Source organism: Ovis canadensis, chromosome 4 (genome assembly GCF_042477335.2).
Source record: "Ovis canadensis isolate MfBH-ARS-UI-01 breed Bighorn chromosome 4, ARS-UI_OviCan_v2, whole genome shotgun sequence".
NCBI lineage: Eukaryota > Metazoa > Chordata > Mammalia > Artiodactyla > Bovidae > Ovis > Ovis canadensis.
In genome coordinates, this window is record NC_091248.1 from 76,138,238 (window position 1) to 76,151,552 (window position 13,315).

General features: G+C 34.9%; 1 protein-coding gene across 5 annotated transcripts in view; it reads right to left on the reverse strand.

The window, feature by feature from the left end:
- Positions 1 to 13,315, reverse strand: part of SEPTIN7 (septin 7) — a 99,326-nt gene that overhangs the window by 10,226 nt on the left and 75,785 nt on the right. For all 5 annotated transcript variants that reach the window (XM_069588055.1, XM_069588056.1, XM_069588058.1 and 2 more), the window contains 4 exons: positions 9,318 to 9,410; positions 8,201 to 8,297; positions 6,904 to 6,955; positions 2,209 to 2,334 (listed from right to left, as the gene is read on the reverse strand). In XM_069588055.1, the coding sequence (XP_069444156.1) occupies positions 2,209 to 2,334; positions 6,904 to 6,955; positions 8,201 to 8,297; positions 9,318 to 9,410 (368 nt within the window). The remainder of the gene's footprint in view (positions 1 to 2,208; positions 2,335 to 6,903; positions 6,956 to 8,200; positions 8,298 to 9,317; positions 9,411 to 13,315) is intronic.

Genomic DNA, 13,315 nt, shown 5'->3' on the forward strand with positions numbered 1-13,315 from the left:
AGAAGTGGGACATAAGTGACTAAACAACAACGAAACACACTTAGAGTAAACCACAATAAAAACAGCAATTAAAAGCAAATCTACAGATTTTACAGTAAAGGGGCTCAGCTGGTAAAGAATCCACCTGCAATGCGGGAGACCTGAGTTCAATCCCTGGGTTGGGATGATCCCCTGGAGAAAGGAAAGGATCCTACCCACTCCAGGATTGTGGCCTGGAGAATTCCACGGACTGTATAGTCTGTGGGGTCACAAAGAGTCGGACACAACTGAGCGACTTTCACTTCACGTTCCTAAAACAAAAGTTTATGGCCAAATTTGTTGAAGATAGTTCATTTCTTTTCCAAATTCTGTTAATAATCCCTATACCAAATCATTATGAAAGTAAATATGCTATGCAACTATCTTCTGACAGTCTGCTCAAGTTTCTAAACCTATTTACATATGCATACTTTCAAAGAGATGTTCAATATTTCACACTTGAGGTACTTTGTCTTTCAACCTTGTAAAAATACTTGCCTCCTAACCAAGAGTGATATTTCAGTATTATAAGAAAATGGTCACACATATAAAAAATTAATTTTTTGAAGACTCTTACCAGTCAAAATGATTTTGTAAACCTCTCTAATTGTTAAATTAATTAGCATCTCAATTCTAGTCATCTTTATTAAAGTGCTATTTAGAAAACCGTAATATAAAAATGTGTTTATAATGCAGAAAACAGGAAAAAGGATAACTTTTTGTTATCACAGTTTTTCAAATGAAACTTTATTAGATAGCTAGAAAAACCATTTAAATTATTTCATTGTCTGCCCACTTTTTAATGAAAATGCTTGTTGACACACATCAACAAGCTAAAGCCTATAAACTTAAAACTTGTCAGAGAAATTCAATGTAACTCAATCAAAAAAATAAAAAGACCCGGTAAAAGATTTTTTAAAAAAAAGGCCAACGTAACCTGAATAATAAACCATAATATGATTTAATTTATCATATTAAATCCTCAAAGATGCAACTTAGCTTCTTTTAGGGATCTTTTCAAGGAGATCCTGAAAAATGACTTACCCTTTTCATGTGACGAATAGCAGAATCACAGCAAGGACCACATTTAAGGCTGACCTAAGACCCTACTGTGGTTGTGTCATACAACCTACATTTTGGTTGTATAAATGTATAAATGCTGAAATGTACTATATTTTGAGCATAACGAAAAGAACCAAATTTCATTTAAATTATATGTGGTCTTTCCTGAAGAATTCATTAAGCAAGTACATTTACATACTTTTGCTTCTTAGTTTGGTGGTTTGGCAGGTCACTATGTATACAGACATGTAGCAATTTTCATACAGCATTATCCAAAAGAATTTCAGTTAAATTAAGGACTTCAAAGAGCAACAAAATTTTCCAAACATTTTGGGAAACAATAGTTACTAACATTTTGCCAAGTGAGAGTGTTAAAACTAAACATAAATAAAACAATACCATCATCATATTTTCACGAAAGGACACATGAATAAAAGATGTAATTGAAAAAAAGAGGGGGGGTGGAATTTCAGAAAACTGTCTTTATGTATCTTTAGATCAATGAAAATTTTGTCATGTACCAAAAGAGTTATGAGGATTACCCTTTGAAAACCTGTATTTTCAGCGATTTCTATGAATTCAGTTACTGATAAAGATGGAGAAGGCTATAGAAAACAAAAATAAAATTAACATATGGGAAAAAGGTAACCACAACTTAACCATCTCAATAAAGCGAAACAAATAAAGAAATAAAGTGAATCACACAAGTTTTTTGGCTTCCCAGGGCATGTAAGTTATATTTATACTACACTTCATTAGATGTGCAACTGCATTATGTCTACAACAATCAACATATGAAAAAGTAAAAGTGTTAGTCATTCAGTTCTATCTGACTCCCTGTGACCCATGGACTGTAGCCCACCAGGCTCCTCTGTGGAATTCTCCAGACAAGAATACTGGAGTGCGTAGCCATTCCCTTCTCCAGGGGACCTTCCCAACACAGGGATCAAACCTGGGATTCCTGCACTGCAGGCAGATTCTTTACCATCTGAACCACTAAGGAAGCCCATAAAGAACACTATTCCAATTTTCTATTGAGTAGCCAAGAGGAATTTGATGGTGACGAAATAATATGATTTTTTACTAAATAAATAATGCCATTCCTGGGAGGAATCAATGTATACTTACTTAGTAAGTTGCCCTTTATTCTTGTTGTTATCAACTCCATTATAAGTCACAGCTGCCAGTTTTCTGCTCCGGTAGTTCTCATAGTGTACATTATTAGTGACATCTTTCAAGTCCTGCATATGTGTTCTGTCATAAATAAAAGACACATAAGGAATTTGCTTCTATTAAAAAAGCTTTGGTGTAAATTCAAAATTTTAGCAAACAAAAAATTCAGACGAAACTTTTCAAGGAAGACAGCATTTATCTGTCTTCACTTACATGTAAGGGGGAGCAAGATACAATGAGCTAACTTGACATTAATAGAAATTTAAGTTCCAAATTAAAGTTTAGAAACCATAAATTCTCTCAAAACATTTACTAAACAATGACACTGCTAGAGAAGAGTATTTACCTTTATAGTATATATTTTATTTTACTAGAGAAGGAAAGGTAGATTAGTTCCTACTGAAGTTCACAAACCTAAAAGAAATTGCTTTCCTTAATATTTCCTTAATATTACTAATATCTGAGTTTTTATTCAGGTTAATATATAGGAATACATAGATTACACATCAAGTTGGATTCAAACTGGGGAATTTTAATTTGGAATAAATTCCTATTTATTCCAACTGTCTGGTAAATGTGGTATTTTGGTTAATGAATGTCTGCTCATAGCAGACATTATCTATGATACATAAAATCAATATATAGGAGATACCTATACATGAGACAATTTTACCATTCCCTAGTGTTTCAAGATGCTAAAAGACTCCTGTGAGCTGCTCTATTGTATTCTTTACCAACGCAGTGTTCTTGGATATACATGGTGTGGGAGTACTCTGTATCATTTTATCTTCCTTTTTCTCATCATTCATTCCTGCACTTTAAATCCCCTATCTTTCATCTCCACCACTTTACCAAAACTCCCTTATGAGAGATAAACGTAAAGGTGTTATTCTGTTTTTATTCTGCCTGATAGCCAAGAAACATTTACTATTACTTTTCCCTTTTGTGATGGCCAATTACTATGATTCATCCTCGATTGGACATTTTTGTGCAGTTCTCTGATAGATTATTCCTATTTCTAACTAAGACTGGGTTTTCCACAAGCCTCATTGTCCTTTATACTCTGCCCCTTGATGAATATGCACTTTCTATGGCCACTGGAATTATCTAAAGCTCTATCCCTTTCTACTTCTGTCAAGTCAGACAGTTTCTTACTCTGAGCATATCCAATGATTGGGACTGAATTTGTCACTGACTCTCAAACTTACTTCAGAGTTCTTCCAGTCTGCTTTGGGAGCTCTCCTGGCACTCTTGAAGTCAAGTCACTGTAACCCAAGACAACCTTCTCCTTGGCTGCCAGTCTTTTCTATGGTACCAGTAAATGCGACAGGTGACAGCATATAAACTCTTCAACTATACTATAAACATCCCCTTTTACAAAAAACGTGCCATCACCTTTTGCACTCTTGCCACAGAGCATATAATGGGCCCTGCAAAAAACTGATTTGGAGCTGAGACATGATAAACATTGTTGATTTTCTAGGACACATTACTGTTTTCAATTTCTCTAAGTAGAGAATAATAAAAACAAATAACCGTGCCAGTATAAAACAATCTTTTCGTAATTTTAAATATCATATATTACCTCATCAATGCATCATTAAAAAATCATTAAAGGACCTGAGGTAAGTACATAGTAGCTGAAATACAAGATATATAAGGTGGACTTTTTAACTAGCTATTAAAGTATTTTTGTTAATGTCATTAAACACTTTAGATAATGAAAGATTTTTCCCTTTCACTAAAATAACCTTTTTTTATGATTACTTGGTTCTGGTATTTTTCAGGTTTTAAAAGTCTCTATTTCCACTTAAATACGTTTTATTTTACTCTTAAAAATCAACTCATTCTTCCACACTTAAAATAATTAGTATTTTCTCCACAGTTTCTTGAATTTATTTATCTTTTCCATTTCTGATTGCTGATACTATACCATTCTCTTCTCTCCTTTTGTTTTCCTTCTCTATTTGATTTTGGCACTCTCTACTGCCACATCCTGAAATTATTTTTATCAAATTTTCCTCTTTTCCATTGTCTTCCTTGCTTTGCCTGCAACAGTCAGTTCTCTAAATTAGCAAAATGACATATCTTTGAACTTGGGTCTTTCTTAGGAGCAACCACTACTCCTGACTTTAACCTGCAGGATTTCACTTACTTGGAAGTCACAGACATATGGAATATTGGTATTGATATTTCCTTCAAGTATTTAAATACCTACTAGGTGCCTTTATCATAAAAACATGAGCTACATAACATATACCTTACCTCTCCTCTGAACTTAGAAGGAAAAGCAGTAAAATATTCCTAAACTTATTTTCAAAGTATATTTATCAAGGATGTTTTACATGTTTCAAAGACTATAAATGAAAAATTATGTTAAGAGGCAAAGTAAACATCTAGCAAAAGTGTAAGTGAACATTTATGCCTTAGGAAAGAAAAAAAGAAGTGTGCTAAAACAAATTCAACAAATAAATGAAGTTTTTATTAAGCATAACCATCTACCTCAAGAAGTTGAAGACAATATCTTCGTTCTACTTGATACAAATGTTAAGTAGGATCACTCCCAACCCCACAAATAAACATCTGATGACTCTATTTATCTTAATCCATCTTAAGGCAACTATTTTCATAAATCCTTCTCTATCTGGTTCCGCTCCAAGAAAATATACCGCTTAATACTTCCTTTGAATTTCTTTAATACATGTAAATGTTCTCATCATAGCATATATCTACTTATATATATTATATATAAAAATTATGTAATATTACATAATTTTAGAATTTTTAATATTTCCACACATGTATGACTGTCTTATTGCTTTCCTGTAGGAATGGTCCATTTGCTTGTAACGCTTGTATACTACTGAGTCCCACTCATCAGAGGGGAGGCTGCGTACCTTCAAATGTTCAAAGTCTGGCTAGTAACTAGCCTTCCTTTCTATAGTATTTTAGGTACATAGGGAATTACTGATTGCATATGTAAATAAAACACGGTTAAAGATTATCATTGCTTCAAGCACTAGGTAAGTAGCATAGATTTAAAATTGAGGAAAATAATAAAATGATAGGGAATGCACTGGCAGTTAATATTTATGAAACATTCTTTACATATATAAAATCATCAGAGATTATTAGTTCTTCTGAAGTCACATTTTCAAAATGGAAGAGAAAGCAAAGAAATGGTAATAGAACCTGAAGCACTGTTTTCTCAAAACCAAGGGAGATGAACATCCTTTTATGTGCATTTGCTCTTCTCCCACTGTGTGAGGCCTGGCAACTGCTGTGGCTGAATTAACACCATCATCTACTTTCTATCAGAGCATCTAGTCATGAGTTCTTCTGAGAAAAATCAATTACATGGTGATCTCAATTTCAAAATTCACTCCCATCTCTTATATTTCTTGAGGTAGCTGCTGCTGCTAAGTCACTTCAGTCGTGTCTGACTCTGTGTCACCCCACAGACGGCAGCCCACCAGGCTCCCCTGTCCCTGGGATTCTCCAGGCAAGAACACTGGAGTGGGTTGCCATTTCCTTCTCCAATGCATGAAAAGTAAAAAGTGAAAGGGAAGTCACTCAGTCGTATCCAACTCTTCGCGACCCCACGGACTGCTGCCTACCAGGCTCCTCCGTCCATGGGATTTCCCAGGCAAGAGTACTGGAGTGGGGTACCACTGCCTTCTCCTCTTGAGGTATCAGTTTGACTCAAATTGTCCCCCTCACTTTTAAGAATGATCTTGTTGCTGTTCCATGATTTCCAATTATCATCAATATTCCTATTATTTCTACATAGCTAAAGAAATTCTTGTATACTGGGAAAGTGCAGAGTAGTGTGAAACTGAAGAGACATCAACTTAAGATGGACATCTAAAACTGGAGGCTGAAAAGAATAGTATGTATTGAGGGTCTGGAGAAGCAAACATGATGAGAGGAAAAAAAGAGCAAAAGGGTATGGAATAGCATAAAGAAGGAATTTATCTCTCCATGAAAACAATGAGGTTCATTTTGATCCTCTTTTTGTTTCCTATCTCTGGGTCTTTTCAACTTTTTCTTCAGAATTTCCTCTCTGCTGTTAGTTTTCTAATTAAGGTCCTGGTTCCTCTAACCAGAATTAATCCTGTTTTCACATGATTTCCTTCTCCTTCATCAGATGTACAAGGTACAATTCAGGACTGATGTTTTTCCCTCCTGGGAGGAAGATCAGTTTTTCACAGAGTTTCAGTAACGAAAGTGCTCCACTCACCAGCTACTAAGCTGTGTATCTTTTAAATATTTGAAGTTCAGTTTCTGACCTAAAACTTAAGCCTTCTCTTCCAGTTTCCACAAGCTTTTCACATTAAAGAGAAGCAAAAGCCTGTTCCTTTCTACTTTCATACTTCTTTCAGTATTAAACCACAACACAAAGTACAATGATTGAAAGACCCACTTTCCTATGTATCCCTAGCCACACAGCCTATTTTGTATTTTTCCTCTAGAGTTCAAAACCTTGGCAAAATAATCCAAATTTGTCTCTAGGCAGTGCTTGCTTCAGTGCTAGAATGAAGATACCAGTTTAAATTAGCTAAATTTACAGAAGACAAAAAACTAAACCTGAGACTAATTTTATTTAGGGAAAGTAAAATCTGTGTTATTTTCATCACTGCTTACACTTACCTTATCAACATATTTCTTAGAATTGTAAAATCACAATGTTCACCGTTTTCAACTACAAAAAAAAAATCAGACCATATGTATTACTTCCACTAAACTCATTCTTTTAAAAGGAAACTGGTTGTTAACAATGAGAGAATATACAAAGTATTAAATACCTTAGGTCAATGTTTCATTAAGACTTTAACCCTATAAAATAGTACTTAATGTTGCGGGTCAAGGGTGGGTGAGGAATCAACTTTAGAAAAACTACAAGTGAACCAAAATGAAAACCTAAGCCAAGAAACTTTAATGTTCTTTTTTTTAATGTATCACTAGAAGAATACTCTTGAAGGGGGATAACCTAAAACTAAAGATACAAAGCAATTTCCTCTGTGCAGATTTCTAAGGTCTATACCAGTTTTAAAGTCTCAGCTCAGAAACTGAAGGTTACATGGTGATGAAAAGAGCTGAGAGTGACTACAGTATCTCTAGTTGGGAAAGTCACTCGTAATAACATTAACTTGGAAAATATCCTAAAAATTATGTATATTTTCAAAGTAGTATCAACAAATTATAATCATGACTCAATCTTCATTCCAAGTTACTATAACACTGAAGATTAAGTATTAGTATAAACCAGTATAATGAACACAAATTTCAGGAAATGTATCTAATGCCAAGAAGGCTTCAAAGAATTGACTCTATAACTAAGATTATATTGCTGTTTAAAACTCCTTTAAAAAATTAGTATAGAGGATCTCTTAATAACAAAATTTCTTGCTCTAAAGATATGATGCCAAGAAGTTGACTTCTGCCCTGAAGAAAGCAAAATGCAAATCTTTTAATTGGGCTTCTGACAGTTCTCATTCTTTAGGGTCCCAGACCCAATTGAGACTCAGATAGAAATGACAGGCCTTTTCTCCAAAATTGTTTTCAATTTCAGAAGGTTTATTAGATCCCTTGGGAGCAATCTGTGGGCCCCAGGTAAAGAACCCCTGCATTGTAAGTGTGTTTTCAAACAAGAAAACAGGAATAGGCTTAATGGTGGGGCAGAGGTGGGAGGATGAATACTGACAAGTGGCTTCTAAAGTACTACAATATTAGGATTTAACACATACTTGCCTGACACAGCAGGACACAAGGTCTGAGAAATGTGAATGTATTTAATAAGGAGATGAGACTCAATGAAACTGAATTCAGATCTTTGAAAATCTAGACTATATCAATGCAGCATGCATATTATACTACTTACTAAATACAAATTTTTTATAACATTTGTGAAATCTTATAGAAAGCCATTCACTGAAGAAAACCTTACCTTCAGCAACACCCCAAGGATACTGCCTTCCTCTGACCCTTTTTCCATTAACTTCAATGATAGTATTACTACCTACCACAGCAAGAGGTAAACGGTCCTATAAAACAAAGTATTCTTGTTCAAATACATCTCTGTAGTCCTCACAAATTCAAGAATAAAGAAGTTAACCTTACTCAACAGGTAAGCAAAAAACATTATTACCCCAATAGTTTTTGCATTCACTTTCATAGGTCATTCAATTAATATTTAGTAAATTGCCATTGTATGGCATTATTACTAATGTAAACAATAAACAAAATTATATGTTCACTAAAATTTAAGAATACTAAGGCATATACTGATCAGATTATTTGTCAAAGCATCATTCCAAAAAGAAGTGTTCCATACTGGAAAAATTTAAAAGGGTAAGAAATACATTGGCAGCTACAAGGAAAAAAATGAGACTTGTGGCTAGTTTGCCTACTTGATAATAAATCAACCTTAATAGCTCTAGAAGCAGACAATGTTATTAATATATCATTTTTAAATCCAGGGTACTTAGGAAACCACTATAAGTTAAAAATACAGAAAATTATGTCGGAATAGATTTTTGATTGATTTTTATAAAAGAACAAAATAAAACATATGTTTGGCTCTTAAAGAATAAGCATAATAGTGCTTAAGAGCAAATCCTTTGTCTTCTCATTATGCTTCCCCTTTCATTCCCATTACCTGTTTGTTTCTAAGGAGGGAAATTATAAAATATGACATCAGTTAATTGAAAACCATCTGAAAACAAGAACTGTTACTTATCTTTCTATTCCACATAATGCTTTATTATACTAACAGTCAAACAACAAAGTTAATCATAAAGGTGAACTAAACAATCAATAATCTCATTTATTTTGTTAAGTCAATTGTTTAAAAACATTTATATATGTATATGCCACATGGCAAGTGGGATTCTTAGTTCCCTGACCAAGGACTGAACTTGGGCCCCCTGCAGTGGAAGTACAGTCTTAACTGCTGGACCATCAGGAAGTCCCTATAAACACTGCTATTTCTAGTCTTTACAGCAGCTATTATAGTATTGCTAAGGCCCTAAAACATGTTAGTATATGTATGGGAATGAACCTACCTTTATCTTTTTAACAAGCTTATTTTCTTCTTCATCATCTGTCTCTGGGAATTCATATATTTTAATTTTATGTTCTTGGATTTCTTTCATTATCTAAGATGACAGAGGAAGTTAGTAAAAGAGCACCACATATAATTTTAGGTATTAGCTTTATTTTTATTATACTCTTCTTAAATTCCTGAGTCTTTAGCTCCAGTTCCTTTACTGTTTTTCAATAATGTAAAATGTAATTTAAAACCAAAATAGTATGCTGGTGTTTTTTTTTTTCAATAAAGTTTATATATAAGTACCATTCTCTAAATCCAATTGCTTCAGAAATGTTAAACTTATAAGGTTATAATACCCAAAGAGTTCTAAAAATGAAGTAAGAGTCCAGAAATGGCTTCACTAGTTGATTTCTATTCTAGTGGTTTTGGGTCATTTATTTATAATGACTGAGATACCTTTAGACAAATTCTTACCAACTATTTTATTCAGCTGAATCAACAGAGCTTAAACTCACCTAAAGTTTTTAGTAGAACTGAGCAAAGGTAAATAAAATTAAGTATAGCACTGGCTCTAGGAAAAAAAAATGTGTACTTATCAGGAAGTATCCTTGCATGTACATGTGCATACACATACATCAAGGAGCAACAGATAAAAAGATCAGGCAAGCACACAGGGAGAAAACATGCCCTGGAAATTAAGAAGCTAATGAGTTTATAATAATAATCAATGAGAATACAGAAAAAAAGAAAGACAACTTACTAGTAACATCAGAAATGACCTCAAATTAATTTGTCCAAAATCACTCTAAATTCAAATAAGAATACAGAAATCCAAATAGTGTTGAATACCTACCCTGTTCAAACTTATAACAAACAAACTGATGGCTAATAAACCTAAACCTAGCTCCCTGCCTGTACTGGTAGCTTAATGCTACACTCACTACCAGGGTCCCCAGCAGCAGTAAAGGGACCTGAAACAAAATGTGCTACATGGCTACCAAAGCAGACAGAACTGCCATGGAAATAAACAAAACCACATATCTTTTATAACTGGGTTATGTATCTATTTAGAAAAAAAAAACCTAAGAATAAATGATGAGGTGTCAGATCATGCGTCAACCCAATGTTGGCCAAAAAGTTTATTCAGGTTTTTTTGTAAGCTTTCTGAACATACTTTTTGGCCAACCTGATACATGACTAGAAGAAAAAAGAAAGACTAGTAGCTAGCTCTAAGAGCAATGGCTTTTAGTCAGAGGTTGTATATTAAAATAGCCTGAGTAAGCATCTTCACAATAACAAATACAAAGCTGTATCTTAACCTACAAAACCAACTAGTAGAGCTATGGTCCAATAATTCATTTTGAAAAAGTTCTCTACATGATTCTGATAAACATCTCTGGTTAAACACTACCTGCCCCTGGCCCCCTGCTTTTTTTTAAAGAATAAATAAAGAAAAAGTAAATTGACAACCACTGTAAGTGACCAATTTAGAAGTAGAGATCACTGCTTACTCATTTTTTTTATTTCTTCATTTTTAGTACAATTCCAAATTAAGATAAAATAGATATATTACTAATACTATATGATTAGTATCTGAACTTAGAAACAGCAAATTACAAAATAAAAATGGAGCTAATAAATGTAAAATAAAAAATTTCCTGGTAGAAATATCAGATACAGTAAAAATGATGTAGTAAAACATTCTAAAAATTTCTACAGATTTAACACAATTTCAAAGCAAATTTCCACAGGTTTTTGTTTTTCTAATAGTTTTCAAGTTATTCTAAAAGTCATACTGAAAAAGATGAAGAACCAAAGTACAAACAACTAGAAGGACAGTGAGAGATAATAAACTCTAAAATCTACTTTAAAATATTATACAACTTAGCCTCAATTTAAAAGACATACACTGCTAGATGCTCAGTTGTGTCCAACTCCTTGCAACCCCATGGACTGTAGCCTGCCAGGCTCCTCTGTCCATGGAATTCTCAAGAATACTGGAGTGGATAGTCATTCCCTTCTTGAGGGGATCTTCGTGACCCAGGGATCAAACCCACGTCTCCTGCACTGCAGGCAGATTCTTTACTATCTGAGCCACCAGGGAGGCTCTAAAAAGACATAACACTGGCCTAAAATTTAAAAATAGGCTATTAGAATAGGAAAGTAGTTCCAAAAACTGATCCTACATTTCATAAAATACAATATATAATAAAACAAAAAACAACACTGAGGGAAAACTAAACCCTTGCTTTAAAATGTTCAGCTTTTCTGGAAAATTGAAAGTTAAAGAAATTATTAGACATCACCTTAATCCAAAAAAGTATAAAAAAAATTATGACAATGCTAGCAAGGCATTGGATCTAACATACCTGTCATAAAAGGAATTTTGACTGTTTTATTGAGAAAGCACCATGACAAAATGGAGAGGGGGTAATACAATAATTATACCCTTTAAAAAGTAATCCTCTCCCCAGGAATTCAGTCTAGGAAAGTAATTTTATAAAGGGTATGGGGAGGGGCAGTGGCACAAGCTATACAGACAATCTAAAATGGGGCTTCCCTTGTGGCTCAGCTGGTAAAGAATCCGCCTGCAATGTGGGAGACTGCCTGTGGGGACGGGTGGTGGTGGAATCTAAACAGAAACATCTAAAATAGCCTTATTTAAATTGACGAAGGATACGGGGCATTATGGTTTCCCAGATGGTTCAGTGGCAGAGAATCCACCTGTCAACAGAGGAGGCAAAAGAGACAGAGATTTGATCCCTGGGTCAGAAGATCCCCTGAAGCAGGAAATGGCAACCCACTCCAGTATTCTTGCCTGGAAAATTTCACGGACTGAGGAGTCTGGTGGGCTACAGTCCACGGGATCACAAACAGTTGGACACAACTAAACAACTGAGCACACACACTGAAGGGCACTATGATAATACTTATGGGCTCCTAGGAGAAATAGTAAGGTAAGAGAAACCCAAGTAAGATGGTAGGTGTTGCAAGAGGGCATCAGAGGGCAGACACACTGACCATACTCACAGAAAACTAGTCAATCTAATCACACTAGGACCACAGCCTTGTCTAACTCAATGAAACCAAGCCATGCCCGCAGGGCAACCCAAGACGGGTCATGGTGGAGAGGTCTGACAGAATGTGGTCCACTGGAGAAGGGAATGGCAAACCACTTCAGGATTCTTGCCTTGAGAACCCCATGAACAGTATGAAAAGGCAAAATGATAGGATACTGAAAGAGGAACTCCCCAGGTCAGTAGGTGCCCAACACGCTACTGGAGATCAGTGGAGAAATAACTCCAGAAAGAATGAAGGGATGGAGCCAAAGCTCCATCCAACTGTGGATGTGACTGGTGATAGAACAAGGTGCAATGCTGTAAAGAGCAATATTGCATAGGAACCTGGAATGTCAGGTCCATGAATCAAGGCAAACTGGAAGTGGTCAAACAGGAGATGGCAAGAGTGAACGTTGACATTCTAGGAATCAGTGAACTAAAATGGACTGGAATGGGTGAATTTAACTCAGATGACCATTATATCTACTACTGTGGGCAGGAATCCCTTAGAAGAAATGGAGTAGCCATCATGCTCAACAGAAGAGTCCAAAATGCAGTACTTGGATGCAATCTCAAAAATGACAGAATGATCTCTGTTCATTTCCAAGGCAAACCATTCAATATCACAGTAATCCAAGTCTATGCCCCAACCAGTTATGCTGAAGAAGCTGAAATTGCATGGTTCTATGAAGACCTACAAGACCTTTTAGAACTAACACCCAAAAAAGATGTCCTTTTTATTATAAGGGACTGGAATGCAAAAGTAGGATGTCAAGAAACACCTGGAGTAACAGGCAAATTTGGCCTTGGAATGCGGGATGAAGCAGGGCAGAGACTAATAGTGTTTTGCCAAGAAATTACACTGGTCATAGCAAACACCCTCTTCCAACAACACAAGAGAAGACTCTACACATGGACATCACCAGATGGTCAAAACCGAAATCAGATTGAT